Genomic DNA, 26,586 nt, shown 5'->3' on the forward strand with positions numbered 1-26,586 from the left:
AGTAGAATACAATATGGACCTATATTGCAGTCTCAGGGTTCAGGTGACATTTATAAACCTAGCGGTTTAGAAAGGTCATCAGAACCCTATATATCTACACACACATGCATACACGTCAGTAACACCCACTGTGTAATAAAGTTATGTTACTGATTCTAATAAGAATATGTTTTCTGATTTGGTTGTAACTTTGGCACGGTTTCATGAATCCGCACAAAACTTTTCAAATAGTAAAAGTGACTATGTTTTGGCCCGTCAAGCTTTGTGGAGATTTTGTCGATGGAGTGGAGGAGGCAGCAGCGAGTAGGTGAGAGTCAAAAATCCATATTAACTTCCACAGCAACTTTCTCCTCCACTGTAGCTAAAACCTGCTGAAAATAAGCTTTGTCTGATTCATGCGAGTTACTGAAGTTTGCAACGCAGCTGCCCACGCGGTGCCGGTTATGTGCGTTAGAGGCCTGAATATCCGCAGCCAATTTTTCAACAGTTGTGTGACTGTGAAGCTTTCATTTCTTTTACATCTGCATTCGTGAAGGTTGCACTCCTGTTTTTCTACACAGTCTGTACAACAGTATTTTATTTTTGTTACAGATGCTTTAAAGTTTGGTGTGTCTGAAGGGCACTTACAGTGCTGCTACCTTTGCTGTATCTGCTCAGTTTCTGACAGAGGCTTTTTCTGCTGTGCCTGTTCTGTTTGTTAGGTAAGCATGCATTGCTGATGACGGGGAGCTCCTTTGTCAAGGGCCACATTACAGCACAACTGGAACACATATTGGAATTCGCTAACACCCAGTCCTTGGACACAGAGTATAGTATTTGAATCGGTTTGGTAATTTCAGATGCCACTGGTACCCCGCAAAAATTACCAACAGTCCATAGATTCAAACATTGTCTCCATGTTGAACAGCCTACCAACGGTTTTCACAGTCAAGCTCATGTGACGTAATAAGACATGGCAGAATGCCCATGCGACAAAATACTACAGGTAGCTTTTGGGTATTTGAGACAGCCAATGGGCCGCATGCAGCCTCCAAAAAAATCATGAAGAAATGTTATATCAGTGGAGAGATCCTGCCGTTATGGGTGTGTAGATGATGAAGGCAGGCAGCAAAGGAAGCCAGAGTGTCCATCAGATCTGGGTGGGGCTGATGGTCATTTCTTTAGGGCCTTGATTAGGTGTGCTGCGGCATGTAGGGTTCCCTTCAGAGGGGCCACTGTAGAGTATGGTGAAGCAGTGCATTGCCAAAGTCGAGATGCACGAGGTAAGGCCTGAACAGCAATTCTGATTTCACTTTCTAGGAGAGATGGTTTCACTTTCTCCAGTGGAGATAGCTGGTACCAGGCCTCCTTGGTTGTCTTCACAATGTGTTCTACGTCCAAGATGAATTGGAGTGACTTGGCATTGGGTGAAAGTTAGGTCAGAAATGCCCAGATGCATGTAATTGAGCAAAGTCTGGCCTGTTGTTCTTGGCCAAGAGCAGAACTCCTGTCTGAGTGGGACTGTGCTTCCTGTGGGTGCTGGTCTTCCAAATCTAGAAGAGGTAGTGTTTGAGGCATTGCATTTCTAAGGTAGGAGAGGCATTCATCTGTGGGCCAGCATATTGGTGAACGTTGATACTATTGAAGGTATCTCCCAATGGGCTCTGTGTAGAGAGTTAAGATGATGGGGAAACCAAATGGATCCCTTGGAGACTTCACAGCTAAAGGTGACTTCTTTCAACCGGTAGGTGCCCATGTAAACAAAACGATATTTGGTGGACAAGTAGGAGGAGAACCAGTGGAGGACATTACATAAGAATCCCATTTGATATTTCAGTGTGTGGATGAGAGATCAACAGTATTAAGTGCTGTCCTGCAAAATCAGGAGGCAGGGGTCACCGTTATGTGTAGTCAGGAGGGCATTCTCTAAATCTTGTGCGGTAGCTGTCTCTATGCTCCAGCGTGATCTGAACCCAGATTGGTGGTCATGCAGGAGATGGGTGACTTCGATGGGACTGTGCAGGTGTGTGCATTGTCATCAGGGTCTAGTGTGGATCTCTTCAGGAGTGGTAGGATCTGGCCAGCCTTGAAAGTTTCTCTTAAGATGTTTTGAGTGAGGGTGGGCTTGATGGCAAGTAGCAAGAAGAGAGTGTTTGGAAAGGTTTTTATGCAGTTTGAGGGTAAAACATCACCTCCATAGAAAGTGGTTTTCAGGGGGTTTAGGGTGTGGGCCATGTCTCTGACAGATAGGGGTTTGAAGGAGTACTATTGTGTGATTCAGTTTGTAGGTACGGGCAGTAGCCTAAGCAGCCTTTGAGTTTCTAACACACTGTTGGATCTTTTGCGTTTTTTCCACTGAAGAGGTTGCTGGCACGGTACTAGTCTTTGGAGTGTGAAACTTGAGTCAGGCAGGTTGAGGCAGTGCTTGATTGTCTTGAATCTGGACTTACACCCACCTACATTCCACACTGATATTTCAGCTGTGACTAGAAAAGTATCATAAACAACATATCCTTTAATCTAGAATTGTTTTGGGTGAGCACGTACATTATAGGGTTCCATCCTTCAGGGCATGAATTGATTGTTATCTGAGCTTCATATATAATGTCGGAGCACTGAACCACCTTCATTTTAATTATTATTCATGACATTACAGAGTGGGTTTATTCTTGCTTAAGATTCCAAAGCTGCACTACATTTCCATACTATAGGTTCCCTATTGTGGGCTTCTGCTTCGCTGTATAAAGGCTGTGCTCTACTTAAGAAGGTAGATTTAAGGAGGGATTCCATAAAATCGAACACTAGCTTTCAGATTGTGAAAATGTCCCACTCAATCGAATTTCACCGAGGTTTGACTAGGAACATAGTTTTATCAAACACCTTTTCCCATAAGATTATTTTAGTCATGTTGAATGTGTTCCTGGATTGTTTTGCTGCTGTGCAAAGGTTTGGAAAATAGCTAATCACAGTTTTAAAATTCCTACTAAGTCCCCCTGAGATACATATCAAGGCACTAATAAATGTTGGGCCTGTATGACTTGAAAACGGGAACGACAGATCACTCCGAATGCTCATACTTCTTGACCGCTCAACCACATTTGACAGGGTGAATAACACTGTTCTACGCCAATCAGTTGCGAATACTTCAGACAAGACCAACAGATGGTTTAAATCCATCCTGGAGGAACATACCCATGGCAGGAGACAGCCCTCTCCCACATGCAGAGTCACATGTGGAGTAACTCGAATCTTAGTTGGATGAAACCTAGATAAAGCTTAGAGTAACTTAACTTCCCAGCTAATTTGAAACTATAAAAACAGTTACCTCAAAAGTTGAGAAATGGATGGGGAGAACAGGCTCAAACTAAACAGTTCTAAAACTAAAATTCTGGTCAGGTGTCCATCAAGCACACTGCCTCAAAAGATTGACACCCTAACCCCCCCTCTACCCCAGGCAAACCCAAATATTGTTTTGTAGAACAGGTTCCCTTCAAAATAGGCTAAAGTCCATCTCATTCCTATAAAAAACTTAAAAATGGATACACTTTAAGGCGAAGATGAAGTCGGATAAAGAGTACAATATACAGGCATATGAAAGAACATTTATATAATAAATTCCCAGGCTACATAAGTACACTGGATGTTATATCCACTTCAATTTATATCACTTTTGTTACAAAGAAGCCCTACCACATAGGTGGGCTGACTTTTTTATTTAAGTGTATTTTCTTATTTGATGCATTGTTTGCACTGCTTTTCAACAAAAACAGTAAATAATATGGACTTTCAGTTTAGCTCAAAACAATTGTGGAAATACTAGAGGTTAAAAATGCAGAAATCATAAAAACTGGAGTCAAATATGTGTTGTGTTTGAACAGTTATGGTTTGTTTTTTAATCATTTCTACATTGTCAAACTCAGAAGGCTACCTTATGTTGGGTCAGTACCTGTAAACTTAAAAGAAAATCACTTTTTACTATAACGTTATATCTGATAATACAGTGGATATCCTAAATCTAAAAGCAATATCAGAAAACTGTGGAGAGGCACTGTGTATTTGCAATCTAGAGAAAAAGATGTTTGTTGACTAGCAAATTGGTGTAGTAGGAGGATTCCATTCAGCATAGTTTGTTGGGAGCAAAATCCAACAGAGTGCAATGCACATGTCTCAGATACCGGAGTAGATAATCTTTGTAGGCTCCACCCGAAAGATGCAACACAGTTAGTTTTTTAAAAGATAGAGACAAGCTATGCTTGTAAACAAAAGTCTCCTCCAGCTGGCTTTTGTACACAGTTTTACAATAACATGACTAGCCCATTTAATAACACTCCTCTCTTCTACAAGTATCACAGAGAGGTCTTGGTGACACAGGGCTTTTTGTCCACAAATGCATGCACTGAGTAAAAAGCAATGTCCCAATATTTTCTTCTATTTTACACCTGTCCACCCCTCAACTCCAAAAGACAAATGTGCAGAAAATTAATATCTCAATCTTCATCGTCAGAATCCATGACTTTTCTTCTGTTAAACTAAAAAACAAAAACAAAAAGTTATCATCCTAAATGCGTATCAGCAGACAGGTACAGATAAAAATGCAATTAATTAGTCCTTCACCTCAATTTATGCATATGGATAAAAAATATGTAGTTTTACATGGCAGTTAATTAGCTCGTCACACTAGTTCCAGGCCAAATGAAATATAGCTCTACAGAAAACCCCTTTTGAGCACCTACCATTTTGTGATGCAGTTCTAAATATAAAAATCAATTTGCTAGAAGGGGTCCACGGAGTCAATTGGCTAAAAGATGCACAAACAGGGAGTCCGCAAGTACACTGGATTTCAGAGAGCCGACATCCAGCCTGCACCCATATTCTCTTTCCAGGAGAATACACAATAAAGATCGAATGGATAGCGAAACATGATTTGCTAATCGGGCCTTTTACATACTGTTACCAACTCACAAATTCTGCGAAGTTGCATATTAAAGGCTGCTCACTAACTGTAATGTAACAGGTAATGTTAAAGGATTACCACTGTAGTCCCCGATTAAAGAAATTGAATGCTCTTCTACCAGCCAAAACAACCTGCACATTGGACAGTATGAGGCACTTCATGAAAGAGGACTGCTAGTCCAGAACGGTGACACCTAACTTTGAGAACAACTTGTTAATTAAGTTCTACATTACATTTTCTACGTAGTGTTGACTTTGCTACACAACAGTGCACCCAAAAGACCATCCTGAGCATCACAGCTTTCTGAAAGGAGGAAAGCAGCCAGCTGCAGGTCTTATAAAGAGAATAATTTGGATAGTTTAGGTAGACTCCTCCCAATACATTATCTGCGCTGCTTTCTACATCTATGCAGGAGCAGAGGAATAACGGGAGATCCATACATATCAATGCTTGCTTTCTACCATTTCCTTGGATATGAGAAGATCTGCTTGAGGTGGTAGAAGGCAGGTTAGACCTTTAGCCACCTTTTCACCGCCTCGCTTGGGTCTTTGGAGACCTGAGCAAGGAGGTGAATCTTAGGGGAAGTAAGCAATTGTTCTGGTGACATTCTAACAGTGTGTTAACTCCCACTGTTGCTAAATCCTGCCAATGAATATCCAGAGTCCCAGTAAATTAGTAAATTTGCATCCACAATGCACTTTATTTTAAAGTCTTATGAACCCCAGAAAGAACTCTGAAAACTGTCCTACATCTCTCAGATCAATGCTAGGCATGCAACCTCCATGATGGCTAGTTAGGATTTCTGATACTTATTCACCCTTCACTCACCATCGTTTGAAATAATGCACACAAAAAGACTTACTCGCACAATCATTCATTATGACACTTGTTGCAAATAGGATATTCAATCTCTAATAATATTGATGTAAACTTGGGCTGTAGCCTGAAACAAAGAACCTCATTGTGAAAAGTTCAAATACCCCCCTTCTATGTTCAATGTGCCATGCTCATAATCTCTTGAGTTTTTGCACATGTCTAACCCCATATCACCTTGCCGAGATACTAACATCTGACTGTTTTAACTTGCCACGGATGTATGAAATGCTGCAGAGTCAATGGCTGTCCTTTTCACAATAAAAAATCTCACACCCCACAAAAGTCACTAAAAATTAAAGAAATGTTCCAGTATCAGTTTCCTTGGGCACACTGTATCCGGTATGAAAAACTGTTGTGATGTTCACATCAAAATGTAAAGAGAACTGCAAACTGTAACATTGCCATTATAGAACCACTGAGCATTCACACCATTTCTGTGTTGTTAATGGCAATACAATTAGCCAACTTTGACAATATTAATATGTTAACACATACCTTTACTGTTGTCTTCTTGTCTGTCTGCTGGCTGACCTTCTCCAAAATTTCTATCAACCCTTGTTCAGATATCTATGGGAAGAACAGAAATCTGTATATTTAATACAATACATTTTTGTTCATAACATACAATAAGTTTACTCCATTTATGGTCAATAAATGCAAATACAACATGACTACATTTCAGTTTATGACAAAATACTTAAGCTTCTACTGAATTGTAACCCAAATAACCCTCAAAATTAAACACAATGATCAAATGTCGAGGAAATAGATGATGTGTACAGCCAGCCGTAGGTGGGTGGAGGGGAGGGGGGGGGGGGAGGGGAATAGAGGGGTGTCTTCTGACAAATTGTTGCTTATTCTTTTAACATTGAAATTGATGTTTAGTTTTCTTTCTCCGACTGCAAAGTGAAAGGATTTTATAAAGTGAACTATGCGACAGTCTTGCTGGTTGGTGTGAAAGGAAAGACTGTAGGATGTCATTTTTTCCCCACACAACAAAATTTTAATGCCTGTAAATGAACTGACAAAATGAAACGTAAAGCACAAATGAAGCACGTTGTCATTCCGAAGACCGATAGAAAACAAGATTTGAATAGGATCAAAATAAATCAGGACACTTTACTAGGCGATTTGCAAATGTCAAATATTTGCTGATACCCGATGTCCACATATCATTTGTGCTCTATATAGTTATATCACTAAAACTGCATGCCTTTGCACATTTAGTAGCCTTCTCTATGAAGATTGTGCGGTCTTTAAAAAAAACTGTAAGCTACCATACCATGCTGTAGTAATATACTTGCAACAGTGTGCTACAAAATGGACCTCCAGCTGCATACTACACCCTTAATACTCTTGCTGAATGGGCATGGCTCATTTACTACACTTGTTTTTGTGTGATGCTTGGATTTTTCACAATCCCTATAAATTCAACCATGCAACAGTGATGGCAGCACCCCCACTCTGAAAATTGTTCCTGCGCCACTGCAACTAGCAGTAGAATACAGGGTGGTACTACTTTAATGTCTGTGGCCCAAGAGAGAAGGATTTTATTTCGACATAGCATTTATATTTATTTATTTATTCATTCATTGCACAGATTAAGTTGCTGTGCTATCTTTCCTCGAACAACGAAGCTTGCCACAGAACCCGGTCATCTCTGAATTTGTAAGTAATTCTCTCTGGTAGTGCCTAATTCATGGAGGGGTTAACATGCCAAGCAGGTGACCGTGGTTTTGAGAAACATCTCTTCTGGGACTGGAATGCTCATAAAGGTGGCTGAAACAAAGGTCTGTGGTCTCCAAGAGTGTCCAACTTCAAAATCAACCATATAGGTCTACAGGCAACACGTTAAACTGTTCCTAAAGACGGTGGTGAAACCTAAAAGGATCTTATTCACTGTCATTTGATGACTTGGGGCCTGATTACGATAGAGGTCGGAGGACATGTATTTGGCAGTTCCACTGGCCAAATTACAATATGACCGCAGTCGGTAAAATGCCTTTTTCCATTGCTGCTTGAGCTGCGGACTGGAAAAGGACATTTATAATGTATGCAAATGTAAATGAGTCCTATTGGTATGCGTGGTAAATACCGCGATGTAGAGACCCGCTTAGTAAGACCACGTGTGGTAATGTCATACATCAATGGCAAACATAACAAAAGATGCCCGTATAAACATGGAGATAGAGCAGATTGGATCTACCCGTCGGAGGTCTTGAGGAAATTTAACCTAGGGGAAAAATTCTGTCATACAGTTCAGTTGATTTATCAGAACCCAACTGCTGGACTTCTGGTTAATGGTGACATCAATGATCCTTTTAAGATTTCAAGGGGGACCAGACAGGGCTACCCACTGTCCCCTCTCCTCTTTGAACTATACATTGAGCAGTTTGCTCAACGGCTTAGGGACGATCTAACATCCAGCCTTTTAAGTAAGGAGAGTGGGAGAGGAAGGTAGCCCTGTATGCGGACTATATTTTATTTCTTTCAGCTAATTTACATACAGCATTCCCAGGCGTCGTCAGCCTAGCTCAGGAGTTCGGTTTGGTTTCAGGTTATGTAATCAACGCCTCGAAGACAGAAATCATGGCCTGGAATCTTGGAGGAACCCAGCATCAGCACCGGATCAGCCCCAAAATGAGATACTTGGGGATTAATGTCCTTCAAGATATCACTAGGATCCCCGAGACTAACCTAGCTATGGTGGCTAGGGAGTGCCAGAGGCAAATGAAATCTTGGGCCCTCCTCCCTTTATCCCTTATAGGTAGAGTGAATCTGGTCAAGACGTCAATACTCTCTAAAATTACTTTCCTCTTCAATTGTATTTCCCTTCACTTTGAAAAATCTACAATTGACAAGCTGCAGAGGGATATTAATTTGTTTGTTTGGGCATATAAATAACCTAGGATTGCATGGAAAAAGCTGATGCGGAGGAGAGAGAAGGGAGGCCTTGCTTTACCAGATCTCCAGCTTCATGCTTGGGCCTTCTAACTTTCACATTCGCGTATGCTATTGTGAAAGTTCACCTCCTTGCTCAGGTCTCCAAAGACCCAAGCGAGGTGGTGAAATGGTGGCTAAAGGTCTAACCTGCCTTCTACCACCTCAAGCAGATCTTCTCAGATCCAAGGAAATGGCAGAAAGCAAGCATTGATATGTATGGATCTCCCGTTATTCCTCTGCTCCTGCATAGATGTAGAAAGCAGCGCAGATAATGTATTAGGGACATACATAATGTAATATTAAAGATTGGTAAAAAGTGAATACCAGGATTTTTTTTTTAACACTGGGTTCTTAGTTTTATAATAGACAACTCCAACTTCACTCTTAAAATCCCTAAAATAAAAATATTGGAAAAATATAAAAAAGTAATGACATTTAAATCAGAATAAGTAACAATTAGAATCTAGGCATCAGTGTAAAAAGGAATACATTAAAAAAGCAAATTTAAAAATAAGATTAGAAAATAAGGGACATGTTAATGATTAATAGTTTTATCAAATAAATGCACACATACGTGGAGAAAGGGGGGTGGGGGTGTTGCGGGATTATGCCTCATTATATACATTTATTACCCAGTTGCTGTCGCTACGGGGTAGCGAAAGTTAGGTCAGTGTTTTCATAGGAAATGTGTTTTTTGTGATGCCGATACCTTTTGACTAATCTACACTAAACTTCCCAAAAATTGCTCTTTTTCTGCCTAGTTTGTACATGTAAAGTTTCAGGTTGATCCGTTAAGGGGGCGGAGGAAAAAAGAGGGGGTCCCAAAGCGCAAAATCCCCATGCATTTTCCATAGACTTCTTTAGGCAGGGCTACAGCAAAAACTGCTGAACGTAATTACTCCAAATTTGTCAGGAAGCTACATTTTGGTCCGCAGTTTGCGTTTTTTGGGATTTAGTTGTATATCTAGACGGTTGGGTTCTAATCCAATTTTAAAAAAATAGCTTTCCAATTAGCCCATCCGCGATTCTTTCAATTAAATTCCAGCGTCTCGCTGGGGTAAGTGGCAAACTATGAACCATCAGGGAGCGTGTTTTTTCCGGAAAATAATGGGAAGGTCAAAGATGGCGCCTGGGCAGTGATTGCCTGTGAGTTTAAGAGGCAATAAGGCTTCCCTGGAATATTGCAAGCCAGAACCACCAGGGTTATCTAGGTTAAAACAGGCACTGTGCACGGACGGGCGCAGACAGGCTTGCCTTCGGCGTGCCCTCTGCACGTGTCCGCTGTGGCATGCGACTGAAGTAGTGGTAAAGGCGAGAATGACTAGACGGCCACCTCCCGCTACCGGAAGTGTGTATTGGATTGAGGTCCCGCCCTGCGCTCAATCGGAGCAATCAGCCGTGGGGGACCAAGGGGAGGCCTTGTGCTGGGAAAATTGTGAAGAAACAGAGCAGGTAAGATTTAAAACTAGCGGTTAAGACAGCAAGTGAGATTAAAAGGTGAGGTGAGGTTAAAAACCAGTCTATTTTAGCAGCGCGTGGTCATCAAGAACATGTACCTTTAACGGGTCTGCTTACTTATGACATATCTTATGCCACCTTAAGGGACCCACATACAAATTCAACAGATTGCCATTGCATGCTGCGTGACATAGTGCAAACCTTGATAAAAAACATGACGTGACACAAACTCCTCTGTTATACCAAAGTCACTGTATCTAATATATGCAAGTCACCCCTACAGAAAGCCTCTGAACCATAAGGTAGGATACATTATATTTTAAGTGAGGAAATATCTGTAAGAGCAGATTTTGTCCTTTGATGTGTAGTTCTATTACTAGATATTGCAAGAGTGCTATCCTAAGGTATGCACTGGGCACTGGTCAAAATGAGTTCCCCAGCCACATAATGGCTTCACTGAAAAATATGGGGTTTGGTATCAAAACACCAATAAGCCCACACTGATTCCAGTGATGGATGTATTAATACATGCACCCAGAGGGTATATTAGAGGTACCCCCCTGAACCCAAAAGCCTTCTAGTATGCTGGCTGACTGGTGCAGCCCAGCCTGCCACCACAGATGAGTTTCAGACCCCCTAGGAGGTGAGAGCTCTGCCCTGAGGACAGAAACAAGGCCTACTCTGTGGGTGAGGTGTTATCTCCTTCCCCAGGAAGGCTAGTAAATCAGTATATCAAGACAGGAGACTTCAATGGCCTCTGCTGCCTTTGATATAAGACCCAAGGCTTCCCCAGACAGGTAAGATGTTGCCCGTGCCCTGGGCCATCTGGCACTGGGACAGGTGGGAAAATTAGCTATGCAGAAGGCGTGTTGCAACGCGCCACGCCTGACACATGGCTAGGGAGAACAAGCCTGAAGTGAACATGAATATAGAAATGACACCATCTTGTGTGTAGTGGAATTAGGAATTCTGAAAAAGGGTGATGTCCACCCCCAAAGGAAGTGGTCATCTACGGGGTTTAGTGACCCCAGGAGTAAGTAGCCTACTGGCTACTACCCCTCACTCCCCTTAATGCCTTTAAATTGAGTATTTAGACAACGTCCTGATTTCAGGACTTCAGATTTGGACGGACACAAACGAAGGAGCGGACAAAGAAGAATGCTATTTAGAGAACAGAGGAGCACAAATGACTTGGTGTCAACCTGTCTGGGCCACCAGACCCTCGTGAAGCAACAGACTTGTCCTGCCACTGTGCAGACTCCAAGAAACCCGGACGGCTGCCAGCGCTTCGCCAATCGTCAACGTAACTCCCTTGGAGTAGAGGAACTACTCCCCTGCAGCCTCTGGCATCAAAGAAGCAAGACCCGGTACACCGACCTGCTGCCTACTGGGACTACTGGTGCAGCAGCTGCTCAGGTAGCCATGCTCCTATAGGTCCGATCGGTCCTCCCTCCAGTGTGGGGACGCCAGGACCACAACAATACCTGGGGTACTGGACTCTTTGCAACAACAAAGGCTTGATGTATCCAGTCTGGACACCAATGCCGAGAAAAACAGACCTTCACGTTGAGGGACTTCAGGGACAGGGAGTGTCCCATCGAAAGTGCCCCAGCTGTCCTGTTTGGCCTCTTCGCAAGAAACCAACTGCAAAACATGAGTCTTTGACCGCCACCACCACACACCTCCAAGTACAAATGCACCTGCGCTCCACTGCCCGAGTCCAAGCCAAGGGAGGTGACCATGCCAACAGGGTCCTCAGACCCACAGGAGCTAACCCCACCCATGGGTTTGCCCAGACTGGACATCCAGTCTCCACTGCAGCCTCTTTCTGCAGCCCCCCTCTAACCGCAAGTGACTCTAGCCCCAAATCGAACGCAAAAAGACATCACTGCACCTGAGCCCCACAACCTGAGGAGAAGTGGACCAACAGTGTCCCTACGTGCCAGAGGATCTCGAGGGTCGAGCACCCCTGTGGGTTTCGCAGGACAGGTCCCCCAGTCCCAGCTTGCAGCCTCTTTGAAAAGGGACCGTTCTCCATTAAAGTGAATAGGACACTTGACGCTGTAAAAATTCATAACTCGAAAAGTACTTGCCTGATTCCGATGATCTGGTCATCTAAATTCATAAAAAAGTAAGTTATTTTTATAAATTAGTGTTGGATTTCTTTGATTTTCTCGCGTACTCCCTTCATGTGTGCAATAAATGCTTAGCACTACACTCTGATATGCCTAACTTCTCGCCCACACTACCACAAAAGAGCATTAGCTGTGTCATTTGCGCCTCTGTAGTTCCTTTGACAGTCTGGACTCTTGGCACAGTGCACGTATTTTCGGTAAACTATATAAAGAGACTGCTTCCTACAAAATCTATATATTGCATGTGAGCATGGCCAATGTTGTGGCCGAACGCGTCAAGGCAGATATTTGCGTGGTGAAAAAAAAATCTTTGAATAGGAAGTTGGTGCCTGCGCCTCGTCCGAGAGGATTCCATGTGAATGACGGGCAGTGGAGATTATATATAAAGAATATACACACACACACAGAAAATATATATACATATATGTATATATACATACACACTAATATCATTAACTTGCAACGTTGCAATGAAATGGTGCTGCAATATAGTGAATCCTGATGAAGTGGTTTGTCATGGAGTAACATACATCACATCCTGCTTCATCACTACTGGTACAAGCCGATGAGCTGTGAAGATTTTCGACTTCCCTGTCTGAGGAAATTTGATGTGCACAGTTGCCATTTCTACAATGTTAATAGCCAAGTCACTATATCCTTGTGTTCCATACCTGATCAGCATGCTTTCTTGCTCAGTCCTTCACCCCTTGCTCATCTTTTACAAAGAGATATTTTGTGCAAACTTAAGTGTACTCCTGAAGGGTTTTTGTTTTCATATTCCTGTGGAAAATGAAAATGCTTTTCATCCTTTGAGTGAATTTACAGACTCAGCCACAATCTAAGCTGCAACCCCTTCAGAGAACGTGTCCACCATATTAGAACGGATAGCTACTTCAGCGGGATCCAATCATGGTAACACTGCTGATTCTCTTAAGTTTTGTTTGTATCCCATGAAAAAGCTTCCCATATACTTCAATAGTCCTTCTGACCTGAAGCGAAAGATAGAATTAGAGCTGGAAATCACAACAAGGTGCACTCATTCCCATCTCTAGCATTTGCAGTACCTCCATCCTATCTATCAAAAAGTACGGATATTATGGACATCGCATTGTATTTCAGTTGTTCTGAACCAAACAACCTTTCAGTCCTGTATACTGCCTACAGCTCCTTTGTTTTATTGTGGGTGATCAATCTTGTTTGTCTATCCTGGTAGCCAATTTATGTCTGCCTTCACATTTGAAAGACAGACAACTTGTACAAGGCTTCACCAGGGCTATACAGAATCACCTATTTTACCCCAGTTGCTCAAGAAGGACCTTCATTTCCTTACCTTTGCTGGTACTTCTGTTGTCATTCGCTATGTGGATGACCAGCTGGTCACCTCAGATTCTTTGGACCAATGCACATGTAAATCTTGGTATTTACGCACTCAACTAGCCAGGAAAGAGCTCAAAGACTCAAAAGAGAATTTTACCCTCTCCTGTACATTCATTGGGTCACCATATTACTTTCAGAAATATGCTAGTTTGTGATTTTCATCCAAGTGATTTTAAAGATACCCCATCCCACTACTGTCACGGTGTCCCAAATGTGGACTCTTTTAGGGATAGATGCTTATTTTTGTCAATGGACTTTAGGTTATGACGTCCTTGTTGAGTCTTTATAGGACTGCACTAAGAAAGACACTCCAGAACCCTTGCCTTGGAGAAAGTAGAAAACCTGGTTGCCATTTTTAAGACTGCTTTTTCCTCAGTCTCTGCAATAGGTTTGCTTGATTGTTTTTGCATGAAAGAAGTGTTTGCCCTCAAGTACTTAACCAAGAAACCGTAAAAAGACCAGAACCACAACCTGGTATATTTCCTCATGCAAAAAAGCCAAGATAGAGTTAATTGCCTCAATTAAAGCAGGCGCAAACAGGGGTAAGGTTGCTGAACTTAGACGAGAGTATAAGGCAGCCCTGGCTTTGGCAAGGTCAGAGTGGGATTGGAATCGCTGGCAGGAACTCTACTTAGCACTGGAAGCCAGGGATTCTAAAAAATTCTGGTCCCTGGTAAATTTTGGTACAGGAGAAGCCAAAGTTGCAGTAGAGCCCAACATTGCATCCTCTGCCTGGGAAGATCACTTTGGCAAACTATACCAAGAGACCAAACAATTTGCCAATGATGAAATCGCTTTAGACGATTCATTCACTCCTGCAGCTGGTTTGGAATTCACTCTCGGTGAGGTGGTGGGTGTAGTGGAGAGATTAGCAATGGGGAAGGCCCCGGGGCTGAATAGATTGCCTGGCGATCTTTTCAGACAGTACCCCGAGATCTGGGGCCCGTACCTCCTAATTATTTTTAATGCCATCCTGGGAGGCATGGCGATCCCCTGTACTTGGCTGGGGGCAGAGATAGTCCCCATCTTTAAAAAGGGCTCTCCCCTTCTCCCAGCCAACTACAGGCCGATCAGCCTTATAGATGTTCCCCAAAAACTTTTCTCCCACCTTCTCCTGGACCACCTTATGGATTGGACGGAGACCAACGAAATTCTGAGTCCACTCCAGGCTGGCTTCGGGAAAAACACGTCCACCATGGATCAGATTTTCCGCCTTGTCCTCCTGTATTGGAAAACGGTGAGGATTGAGGGGGGAAGGCTATACATGGTGTTCGTGGACCTGAGGTCAGCCTTTGATATGGTCCCTCGAAAGAAACTTTGGGAGGTCCTAAAGAAGTTAGGTGTTCCAACACAAATTCTGCATGCCATAATCAGGCTTCATGATAATAACTATGCGCAGGTTAGGTGTGGGAGGGATGGAGTGTTGTCATCAAGGTTTCCTGTTCTCAGAGGGGTGAGGCAGGGTTGCGTCTTGGCGCCAACCCTGCTTTGCCTCTTTGTTAACAGTGTCATCTCCCATCTGGACAATGTTAGAGATAACGATGCTCCCCTACTGGCGGGCAGGAGGGTGCCAGCCATCATGTTTGCTGACGACACCCTGCTGCTCTCCAAATCCCCGATGGGGATACAAAGGATCTTAGATGGATTTGGTCTCTTCTGCACACAACATGGTCTAGCGATTAATACCGAGAAGACCAAGTTCATGATCTTTAATCCATCCCTAAAGACCAGACCTAACCCCACTCTGGGTGATGCCAGCTTGGAAAGGGTTACAACCTTCCAATACTTGGGGGTGACACTACACGAGAACCTTTCCAGGGACCCCAAATAGTTAAATCCCGGCTGAAGCTGTGCCAACTCTCAGGTGCTATCCTGAAGGTTGTGAACACCTCAACCTTTAAACCCATAAGCCCGGTTCTAGAGTTGTATAAAACTCAAGCTAAAGCGGCTGCATCCTATGGCAGCGAGCTTTGGGGGTATAAAGCGGGGCCTGATCTGGTCAGAGTGGAAAATAATTTTCTCAGACGCCTTCTGGCACTCCCCAGTGGTACACCTCTGCTCCCCTTAAGATTAGACGTGGGCTTACCCTCCATCGCTGTTGAATTGGAGTCAAAGCCAATAAGATTCTGGCATAGGCTCTGGTCCACCAGCGAGCTCGCACATTACAGGCGCGACCTCACCCACGTAATGGATTTGAACAAGCGAGATAGAATCCCATGGTTGGCTTTTGTTAAAAAAGAATTGTACCGCATGAAGCTGCCTGAGCTATGGGAGGATCCTGAGCAGGGTTTTCGATCCATTTCCCGCAAAAATCTGGTCAAAATTTACACGGAACAAAGTCTAGCTCTTCTCCTGTCCGCTCCTACTAACGGCACCCTTACTGATCGTTTTTTGGAATTTAAGAATTCCTATGAATTCGAAGGTTTTATGGACATTATCTTCCCCATCCTAGCGAGAAAACTGTTTATACAGTGGAGGTTAGGCACTTTGCCCATTAAAACCTTCACTTGTAAATGGCTCAAGGGGGAGGATAAATCCTGTCCTGGTTGCAATACTCATGACGAGGAGGAAATTCATGTCCTTTTCTTTTGCCCTGCATATAACAGACCCAGGAAATACTGGCTGGTGCCCTTATGCAGGAATCTGGGATCTAGGTGTCACCTGTTTGCATATAGAATACTAAAAACTAGCACTTTGCCTCATATAGTTCTTGCAGTGGCTAAATTCATTATGGCTATGTGGCAGATAAGGAAAAAATTACTACGTGCCCAAACGCCGTAAATATGAAATGTTCCTTTCCCGAAATGTCCTCCTAATCATGAAATTGTTTTCTCCAATCCCCTTTTGCACTAAGAAAGACACTCCAGAACCCTTGCCTTGGAGAAAGTAGAAAACCTGGTTGCCATTTTTAAGACTGCTTTTTCCTCAGTCTCTGCAATAGGTTTGCTTGATTGTTTTTGCATGAAAGAAGTGTTTGCCCTCAAGTACTTAACCAAGAAGAATTGCGTTACTTACCTGTAACTGCAGTTATCCAGTATTGCTATCTTTCATAGATTCACATGCCTGAATCATTACCAGTCGACAAGATGGGAGTCCCCGGTACATAAATAAAGTAATGTCTCAGACATATATACATAGTAGTAGACCAGAGGCCTCTCATTAGTAACATATCCATGTCCTTTTGTGAAAAGGACCAAAGTTTGGAGAAGAGCCAATCAGCTATCACCACTCCCTCTGGAACCTTCCTGGAAGGAGCTCTGGTCCCTCAGATTTTCGTAAGCACAGTGCTAAGTAGTTGTATTACTGAGAGAACTAAAGTTAGCCCTTCCAGGGGAGGTGGGCGGGTTGCATGTGAATCTATGAAAGATACCAATACTGGATAACTGCAGTTACAGGTAAATAACGCATTTCTTATCCAGTATTAGGGTATCTTTCATAGATTCACATGCCTGAATCAGAGTAGTTAGCAATGATAAGCACATTTCGAATGGTACAGTATGAAAATCACCAGATAGTAACATATCAATGTGAAGTATAAAAAGGTACCAAAATGCAATATCAGAGAGAAATGTGTGTGCATACAAGAGGACTGTTGGATGAAGAGAAAGGCTCACCTCTAGTGAAATAGAGGACGGAGCACTGCTTGTCCCACTGCTGCATCTTTCATGAGTTCTGTATCCAAGCAGTAATGCCTGGTGAACGTATGCAGCGTTTTCCATGTCGCCGCTCAGCAGATGTCTGTAATGGGCACTCCAGCAAAGAGCGCCATAGAGGTCGAGATAGCCCTAGTGGAATGGGCTCGAACCTTGGATTGCAGGGGTTGCCCTGCTTGCTGGTGACAGAAGGTAATAGATGCAGGGATCCACCTGGAAATACTCTGCTTAGCTAGTGGAAGACCTTTACTAGGTCGACTGAAAGCCACAAAGAGTTGGCTGGTTTTGCGAAATGTCTTCGTTCTTTTAATGTAGAATTTAAGGCAGCGTTTGAGATCGAGGGAATGGAGAGCTCTCTCCGCTGCCGCTTGTGGATGTGGAAAGAAGGACCGTAATACTATGGGCTCATTGAGGTGAAAGTCAGATGGAACCTTGGGTATGAACTTAGGATTTGTTTTCAGGATCACTCTGTCGTGTTTAAATTGAAAGGAAGGGTCTTGAAGAGAGAATGCCTGAAGCTCACTCACTCGTCGAGGTAAGAGCCAATAGGAGTGCCGTTTTCTAGGAAAGATACTTGAAATCAGCTCTGTATCGGCTCAAAGGGGTGTTTCATGAGCTGCTCTGTGTATCGGCTCAAAGGGGTGTTTCATGAGCAGAGCAAGAACTGTGTTAAGTTGCCAGGAAGGAGGTATAATTTTCACAGGAGGGAACGTTCTGAATAAACCTTTAAGAAATTGTTTAATTAATCTACTAGACCAAAGAGAGGGGCCTGTAGAGGATCTCCTGAAATGGAATATTGCTGCCAAGTGAACTTTAATGGAAGCATGTGCAAGACATGAATTTGCCAGATGGACGAGGTAAGGCAAAATTTGTTCCGGAGAAGAAGAGAGAGGGTGTATCTTCTTTGACTTGCATCAGATGCAGAACCTCTTCCATTTCAGCGAATATGTTTAGTTGGTACTGTCAGCTCGAGCCAGAGCTAGAACTGCTCTACAGTCCCACTCGTGGCACATTGTCCGTTGTCTACTTAGTGTGTCTAAGAGGACATTGTCTGTTCCTGGGACGTACTCTGCACATAGGGAAATGTTGTGAAGAAGCAACCAGTTCCAGATTTTCTGCGATTCGCGAGACAGTGTCAGTGAACGGGTTCCGCCCTGTTTGTTTAGGTAGTGCATCGTCGTGGTATTGTCTGTTCGCACAAGCACTAGAGTTTTTGATCCATGGGAGGAAAGCCAGACGAGCTAGGTAGACCGCTCACAGCTTGAGAAGATTTATGTGAAGCTTCCGCTCGGATGGGGACCACCGTCCGCTTATCTGGAGCTCTTGGAGAAATGCACCCCAACCTTCCAGGGACGCATCTGTTGTGATGATATGTGGAGAAGCTGAAGGCAAGCCTTGCGAAAGTTTGTGAGGGCGAGTCCACCACTGTAGAGTTTGGACCATGTGAGAGGTAATTCGAATGACATCGTCGAATGACCGTGTACACTGGATCCATGGAGCGGACAGCGCTTCTTGGAGAGGGCGCATGTGAAGACGACAGTGCCGGACCAACAGGATGCAGGTAGACATCCCGAGCAGAGATTTGAAGAGGCGCACCGTGAGAGACTTTTTGGATTTTATGCTATTTACCAAAGAAATAAGTCTTTTTTTGTCGCACCTCTGAGGGAAAAGCCTTTTTCTGGGTTGTGTCGAGAACAGTGCCCAGGAGAGTTTTACGCTGGGAAGGTTGGAGTATAGACTTGTCCTGATTGAGAGGGAGACCCATGCGGTTGAAAAGCTGAAGACAGGCGTCGGAGGATGATACGCTTGCTCAAGAAGGTGCTTTGACGAGCCAGTCGTCTAGATACAGGAAGACTTGGTGATGTTGCTGTCGGAGATATGCCGCCACTGGAGACAGGCATTTCGTAAAAATGTGTGGCGCTGATTTTAGACCGAAAGGCAGTACTCTAAATTGGTAGTGTCTGCCTGCCACAGCGAATCTCAGGAACTTCTTGTGGTTCCGGTGGATTGGGACGTGGAAATAGGAGTCCTGAAGGTCTCATGACACCATGTAGTCGTTTGCGTGGAGAAGTTGGAGCACCTCTTGAATAGAAACCATGCGAAACAACTGTTTCTTTAGGTATTTGTTGATACTTTAAGTCCAGTATAGGTCTCCATTTCTTCTCCTTTTTTCGCACCAGGAAAAAACAGGAATAGAATCCCTTCCCACGCTGGCCAGGAGGAACTCTTTCCATATCTCACTTCCGGAGCATCAGCGAGAGCTCCAAGAGTAGAAGATGCAAGTTCTTGTGGAACATAGGACGAGGAGGGGTTTGAGGAGGAATTTTGATGAACTCCAGAGTGCCCAAACTGGACTAGTTGTAGGACCCAGCGATCTGTTATCTTTTTCCAATTGTGTAGGAAATGAAAAATTCTTCCTCCAATCCGGGATGGTGGAAAGGAAGTGGAGACCTGTGGCAGAGAAAAGTCATGGTCGTTGAGCTCTGTCTGCCTCCTTTTCCACGAAAGGAGGACTTATTGTAAGACGACTGTTGTGGCTATTGACACTGCTGGTACTGTGGTCGATATTGTTGATTCGAAGAGTAGGAGGAACGGTAGTGCTGAAAGTTTCCTCTCGTAGAAGATAGTCCCCTCCCTCTGGAGCCACGAAGAGGAGTTTTTTTTAACTGAAAATTACCCAAAGCCCGGGCCGTATCAGTATCCTTTTTTTATTCCCTGAAGGGCGTCATCAATGTGAGTGCCAAAGAGAACCTGGCCGTCATATGGCTTGTCGAGGACTTTACTTTGTATCTCTGGGTGGAATGCCGTCGCCTTCAGCCAACCTTGGCATCGTAGCACCGCTGCACCAGCGAGTTGGTGAAAACCAGTAGACACGATATCCATTGTACAATCGATTATCTCGGATGCTGAGCGCTTACCCTCTAACAAGATCCTTTGACTCTTCTGGCAAGGATCCGAGATATGGGGCGATGTCAGCACACATTTGTCTGGAGGGGTGGTTAGCGTCGCAGAAGGATTTTTTGATTTCCGCTGAGCGGCCTGTGTGATAACAGTCAGGTTTGGGGTGGGCGGTCAGGCAAGCTGGAGCGGTGTCCGGAGCCCTGTATTTCTTGTCCAGTCTAGGTAGCACTGGGGGCAGAGAAGAAGGGTTTTGCATGATTTTGATGCCCTGGTCCAGTATGTAGTCGTTAAGGGGCATAGACCTGACTGACTTTTTGAAAGGTTCCTTAAAGTCATAAAGGAAACATTCCTGTTGATGAGAAGGTATGGGTATTTGGAAACGCTGTGCCACTCTCAAGGATATTATGGAAACCCCCAATATTCTCAGGGGGTGAAACAGCCTGAGTGGGCACAGGTGATGCTGGATTGGGAATTACGTAATCGTCCCATTCATCATGTGTCGATTGGGAATCTTGAAGTTCCCCTTCTTCATGTTGCTCCTCCACTTCATCATCCGATGATGGCGGAGGTTGTGAAGTGGAAGTGCCAGGTTGTAAAACCAGAGGTGAAGACCGAGGTCTAGGCGGCGGAGAGACCACTGGAGGAGGCGTAGGCGTAGCCGAAGTTGGGAACCTCTGTTTGTAATCCGATATTAGGAATTGGAGGTCAGAAACCAGTGTCGCTGGTAGGCAAACCATAGGAGGTTGAGGGGGATGGTACTCCTCAAGGAAATCCACCTGGTCCTCTTGTTCTTGATCCTCCTAATCAGAACTTTCGTGATATTTGACATCAAGTTCAGATGGGCTAGTAGCGGTCCTGAACATACTGCCCTCATCTGAGTCTTCCTCCTCCAGGAGGTGGACAGGTGGCAAAGGCTGGACTCTGCTTGGAGAAGTCAAGGCTGGTGTCAGCGTGTGTTTTGTAATTCTAAGGTGTACATACGAACTTTGTAAGGTAGGTTCAGCTGTCGTCGACGAGCCCGTCGACAGAGTGGTCGTCGGCGGTGAGACTTTGACGAGTATCACAGGCGGTAACATCGATTAGGACGTTGTCGACAGAGATGGCGTTGATTGTTGTGGCATCGACAGTGGAATCGCCGACGATGCAGTAGTTGAAGAGGATCGCGTTGAGGATTGACGTTGACTGTAGTCGGAGCCCTCGTCGATGACGGGGTAGATGTCGATGTGGTAGTCTTAGTCTACGTGGATAGGGTCGTCGACGGCGATCATTGAGTCGGCGACTGTTTCGGCGTCGACGATGATTTCTTTATTTTAATCGTCGATGAGATAGTACTACCAGCCGCCGACGACGGAGTGGTCGACGTGGATAGGGTAGAAGATGCCACAGAGGTAGATATTGTCGTCGTCGACGAGGTAACAGTCAGTCGCCGAGGTGGAGACAGGCTTCTTGAAGGTTGGAACAGTTTCTTGAGGAGAAACTTTCGAAAGGTACAGCTTTGGAATGTGCCTCTGAAGACTTCTTGTGTGTCTTCTTTTGAGGTGGCTGCGTTGAAGGACCTGGAGAGGCCACCCTAGGTCTCTTCTGAGAGGAATGTGAGGTCCTAAAGGAACATTCACTCTCTTCAGAAGACACTGCTTGGTCTTTATCTTTAAGCCTCTGCAGCCAAATTAAGAGGCGTCCCTCTCTGTCTTTTAAGGGTGTTTGTAGAGAAGGTATGACATACCTTACAATCCTTTGAAGAATGATCAGGGTAGAGGCAATAGAGACAGTCCTTGTGTTGATCATCCACATGAAGTCTCTTTTTACCACAAGAAGCACAGGACCTAAAAGTCATTTTTTAGGAGTGTCAGCCATGAAGAACCTGAAAAACTCAACACAGATGAAGAAATTTTGAAGAAAAAAAACACTGGAAATCCAGAAACTAAGGAAAACTGAGCAGAGCTCAGTGGAGACTCCCTTAGCACAACGTGCTGTAGAAAATCTGAGGGACCAGAGCTCCTTCCAGGAAGGTTCCAGAGGGTGGTGATAGCTGATTGGCTCTTCTCCAAACTTTGGTCCTTTTCACAAAAGGACATGGATATGTTACCAATGAGAGGCCTCTGGCCTACTACTATGTTTATGTGTCTATGAACATTACTTTATTTATGTACTGGGGACTCCCATCTCGACGACGGGGAATGATTCAGGCATGTCCTCAAGGCTGGGACACCCCCGTTGGGAGTGGCCGCGCGCTTAATACATTTCATAAATTAATAAAATGTGTATCTATGAAATATACCCTAATACTAGATAACATGATTATGCAAGGAAACTCGTATTGCTTTGCTCTTGAACTATTGCTGCTGGATCACCCCCATATTTATTTGCACTGGCAGCTGTTATCCACATGGTTGAAGTGTCAGAAATTACATTCTGCTGTGCTCTTCAGTTAAACTTGATAATTCTCATCGGAGCCAAGCATGGTGCCCATCGAAGCCAGAACATGCCCGGTTCCGGTGCCCAAGGCTCGAAACCTTGGCTTCCTGATTGACAAAGATCTAACACTTGCCTCTCAGATAAACCAAGTGGCTTAAGACTGTTCACTTTGAGGGTTCTGCGGAAGATCACCCCTTTCATTCCTTTCTCTCGGAGGAAAACGTTGGTAGGAGCCTTAGATCTAACTATTGTAACACACTCTACCTAGGTGCATGCATAATGCAGCTCACTTTGACGGACGCCTTTCAGGAAAAACAAAAATACCTGGCTCTACACGCAACTCTGATTTTTCCAGCTGTTCTGTTTTCCACATTCCTCAGCACCAAGACACCTCGGCAATAGTGCACTTTATAAAATGTTCAGTCAGTCATTCTGCTTTCTTGCTCAAAAATAAAATAGAGCATATATCAATGGCTCCTATGTCAAATTAGACTTCGGTCTACTTCTCAGGATACTCTCGTAAGATACCGTTGTGTTCATTCTGGCATCATTGTTCCCTCCTTACAAAGATAGCGAACTCCATGATTATTCATGAACTACTGTGCACCCCAAAAAGCTTCTTATCAACTTCAGAGAGACATCAATAATAACAAACTATAATATTGTGCTTTCTGCTGATGGTTCCTGACTCAAAACAATTATGCTGTGCTCATACAAACTCAAGTAGATTAAAGTACATGTCTTCCCCAAGCATATTCGGCCTTGATGGCCGAGCTTCTCGTCCTTCTTAAAGATTGTATCTGTAGCTGCAAATCAGAGTCTCACCAATTCAAAGTATGCATTTGTGGTGACCTGTGACTTCAGCCTGCTACATCGACAAAGGGGTTTCCTCAAATCTGCAGGTACACTGATCAAAAACTGCACGTGTGAAGAATTTCCTTCATACTTTGCAGCTTCTGTGTGGGGTCCTGGGGTTTGGCCAAATTGACAGAGAAAGCGGATACACACGAGGCTCGCCTGACCTTAAGATGGCAAATCGAACAACAGAGTACCCTAGAGGATGAAAGGGCCATAGGGGAAAGCACAACACACCGCCACAAGATTGGAGAAGGCAAGTTATAACAATGAGGGAAACACAGAGCATTGAATCATGGCCTGACTCTAATGTGGTACTTTGAAGAATAACACAGACCCTGCCCAGGCAGGTTAGGCCTCCTTGCTGGAGCCTAACCATCCACATGGGTAACCATACACTGCACACTTACAAAGCTAAAGTTGGGGAAAAAGGAACCAGTGACGCCGAAGTGCCTGGGAGCACATTACCTGAGCAAACCCCAGCTCCAGTCCACTCTGACTACCCCCTTGAAATTGAAAATCAAGACTAACCTTCAGCAGAAACCTCTCCCTGGCGCTGAGGGGAGGAAGGTGGGGGAGGGTGTGGGGGTGGGGTTATAGGGACTTTCCCAATGCCGTCTAAGAAATAGAATAACAGAGTATCCAACTACTTTGGCCCCACAGACACGACTAGTTCCTGGCCTCCCTGCGCGATTTCTAAAAACAATTGCATGAACAACTGAAAACAGATCTGTCCACTCCCCTGTAAACTCTCCAAACTGACCTCAATAAAAAGTTGATAGCACTGAGGCAGGACGTGCACGTAGTAGGGTGCAGGCTTATAGAACTGTAACACAAAGTGCCTGAATATGAGCAAGGCTTCGACCAGGTGAAGAGCACAACAAATTCAAAAAACGCAGCTCCAAGCAGCCATAATCAAAACTGAAGATGTGGCGAACAGATCCCGAAGGGACAAAATACGAACTCGGATCTTGGAAGAGGGGTAGAGGGACTGGACCTAGAAGCCTTTGTATTGGGCCTATTCAACGAGGTCCTGGCCCACAGTACAGCCAAGGTTATGTTAGACTGGGTGCACAGAGTAGTGAAACCACCATCAGGAGATTAGCAGAGGCCACAAAACATACTGGCTAAGCTACACTCATTCAGAATAAAAGAGGCATTCCTGCAAGCAGCAAGGAGAGTCGACAAAGTGACGTACCAAGAATCCTCCTGCACCTCATTTCAAGACATCTCACCAGTGAAGCTAAAGCGCCAACAACTGCTCCGACCAGTTACTGACAAACTGCGCCAGGAAAATCTATGATTCAGATGGACTTTCCCATTCGGACTGGCCTTGAAATACCACAACGGAACCCATCACTGCACGGAGCTGGAGGTAGCCTTGGCTATCCTGGGTTCGGAGATGACACAGAATGGACAAGCAGCAGGTGGACCCAAACCGTCGAGAACCAGACCCAGTGGAAGCAATAATACCTAGCCTTGGTTTACCTAAAGACCACCTAAACAATAGAGAAGGTGAACCAAATGAACAATAGCAATTGGAGTATTTCTTATTTTTAATTTCCAAGGGCTACAAGGTTCTAGATCAGTGATATGGCACCAAAGGTCCTGAGAAGAATGATATTCCACGAAGCTCAACCATCCACAATTAATACAAGAGTGACATTGTCAGAGACGATTAAAAAAAAATTTGAATACAAGTGGGAGGTCCTTAACTAGCTATCTCTCGAAGGGCTTACAGCTACTAGCGTGCCCATCTAGAACACGAGCGCTGCACCTTTTCCAATTTTAACTAGCCACTCCAGAGCCATCTGAAACACCCTGGGGGCCCCCTCTGGTCCTAATGATTCCCCACCGCAAACGTACAATTATTGAAAATTCTACTAAACCGCAGACACCTCGCTTGAGTACCTGGTCCTGCTTGTTCTCATTTTTTTCTTTTGATTACAGATGTATGGAATAAGGGAGGGAGGGGTTCCGTTAAGTGATAAAACAGAGATTACCAAATACAAGGAGACCATTGCCACTAACTCTGAAACTGTTTCTGGAAATAGCATTACGTGATGAAATGATGGTTCTCATTTTTCATATCTATTTTATAAATGTTGTGTGGAAAATGCAATAAAAAGGAACTATGACAAAAAAAAAGACAGATGTATGCAAAGTTTATTCTATTCCACCCAATTAAGTTTTGAAAGATAATCCTGTGGCATCCTTTACCCGAGCTTCTCCTCCCCCCTATGGTGTATGCCAGGATGACTTCGTTCTCTATGCCTGTCAATGCAATTTGGACCAGTCAAGAATTAATACCCAGGGGGAGGAGCCAAGCAGGCATTCGAAATGGCCGCATAGTCGCTCGGCTCCGTGAGCCCTTTCGCCCCACGCGTCTATCCTGAAGTCTATCCTGAGCCGTGAAGGCTTACTTTGCTAGAAGGAAAAAGAACACCTACCGTTTGTTCCCGGGGTTCCGGTGTGCAGCGGATCCTGAGAACTGTCCCAGTCTGCTCCGCGGCCTACGCGGTGATGGGACCGGGGCGTTGCCTCGGCGGGGCCTCCGGCCGCGGCGCTAGCATCAACGGCCGTTGCTGTCGATAAGGGGCCTGCCGGTGGGTGCCATTGACGTGAAAGACCGCCTCTGGCGGCGAAGACCCGGTCCGCTTGGCGGCGACCTTGAGGAGCAGTGGGGTGGCACTGTGTCGGAGGGGGCGCTTGACTTCTGCCCCCCTCCCCAAACTTTGTTGACCGGGCATAACCAAGGTCTGCCCCCGATATTGGCGGGCGACTCCCGGGACCCGGCCGGGACTTTAGCCTTTTGGTGGCTTCCTTTCTGGGGCCTGCCCCACAGTTTGTTTGCCCTGGAGACGCATCCCGTGGCGCCCCTGTGGTGAGGCCTGGTCCCTGAGTGTGGAAGAGGGACGGGGCCTGCTGGATCAAGATGGCGGCTGGTGCCCTCCACTACGACCTGAGTCCAAGTCGGACGGCTGATGTACGGATGGGGCCGGGAGGCTCGCAACACACAAAGGAGGTCATTTCCCGAGAC

The 26,586-nt window shown here is 44.7% G+C and overlaps 1 protein-coding gene across 1 annotated transcript in view; it reads right to left on the reverse strand.

Moving 5' to 3' along the window:
• Positions 1–26,586, reverse strand: part of PDCD5 (programmed cell death 5) — a 67,080-nt gene that overhangs the window by 352 nt on the left and 40,142 nt on the right. Inside the window, exons 5-6 of the mRNA XM_086945458.1 lie at positions 6,305–6,376; positions 1–4,508 (exon numbers count right to left, since the gene is read on the reverse strand). The exon at positions 1–4,508 is cut by the window's left edge and continues 352 nt beyond it. Of these exons, the coding sequence (XP_086801584.1) occupies positions 4,467–4,508; positions 6,305–6,376 (114 nt within the window). The 3' untranslated portion in view covers positions 1–4,466. The remainder of the gene's footprint in view (positions 4,509–6,304; positions 6,377–26,586) is intronic.

The sequence above is a fragment of the Lissotriton vulgaris genome, chromosome 12 (genome assembly GCF_964263255.1).
Source record: "Lissotriton vulgaris chromosome 12, aLisVul1.2, whole genome shotgun sequence".
NCBI classification, from domain to species: domain Eukaryota; kingdom Metazoa; phylum Chordata; class Amphibia; order Caudata; family Salamandridae; genus Lissotriton; species Lissotriton vulgaris.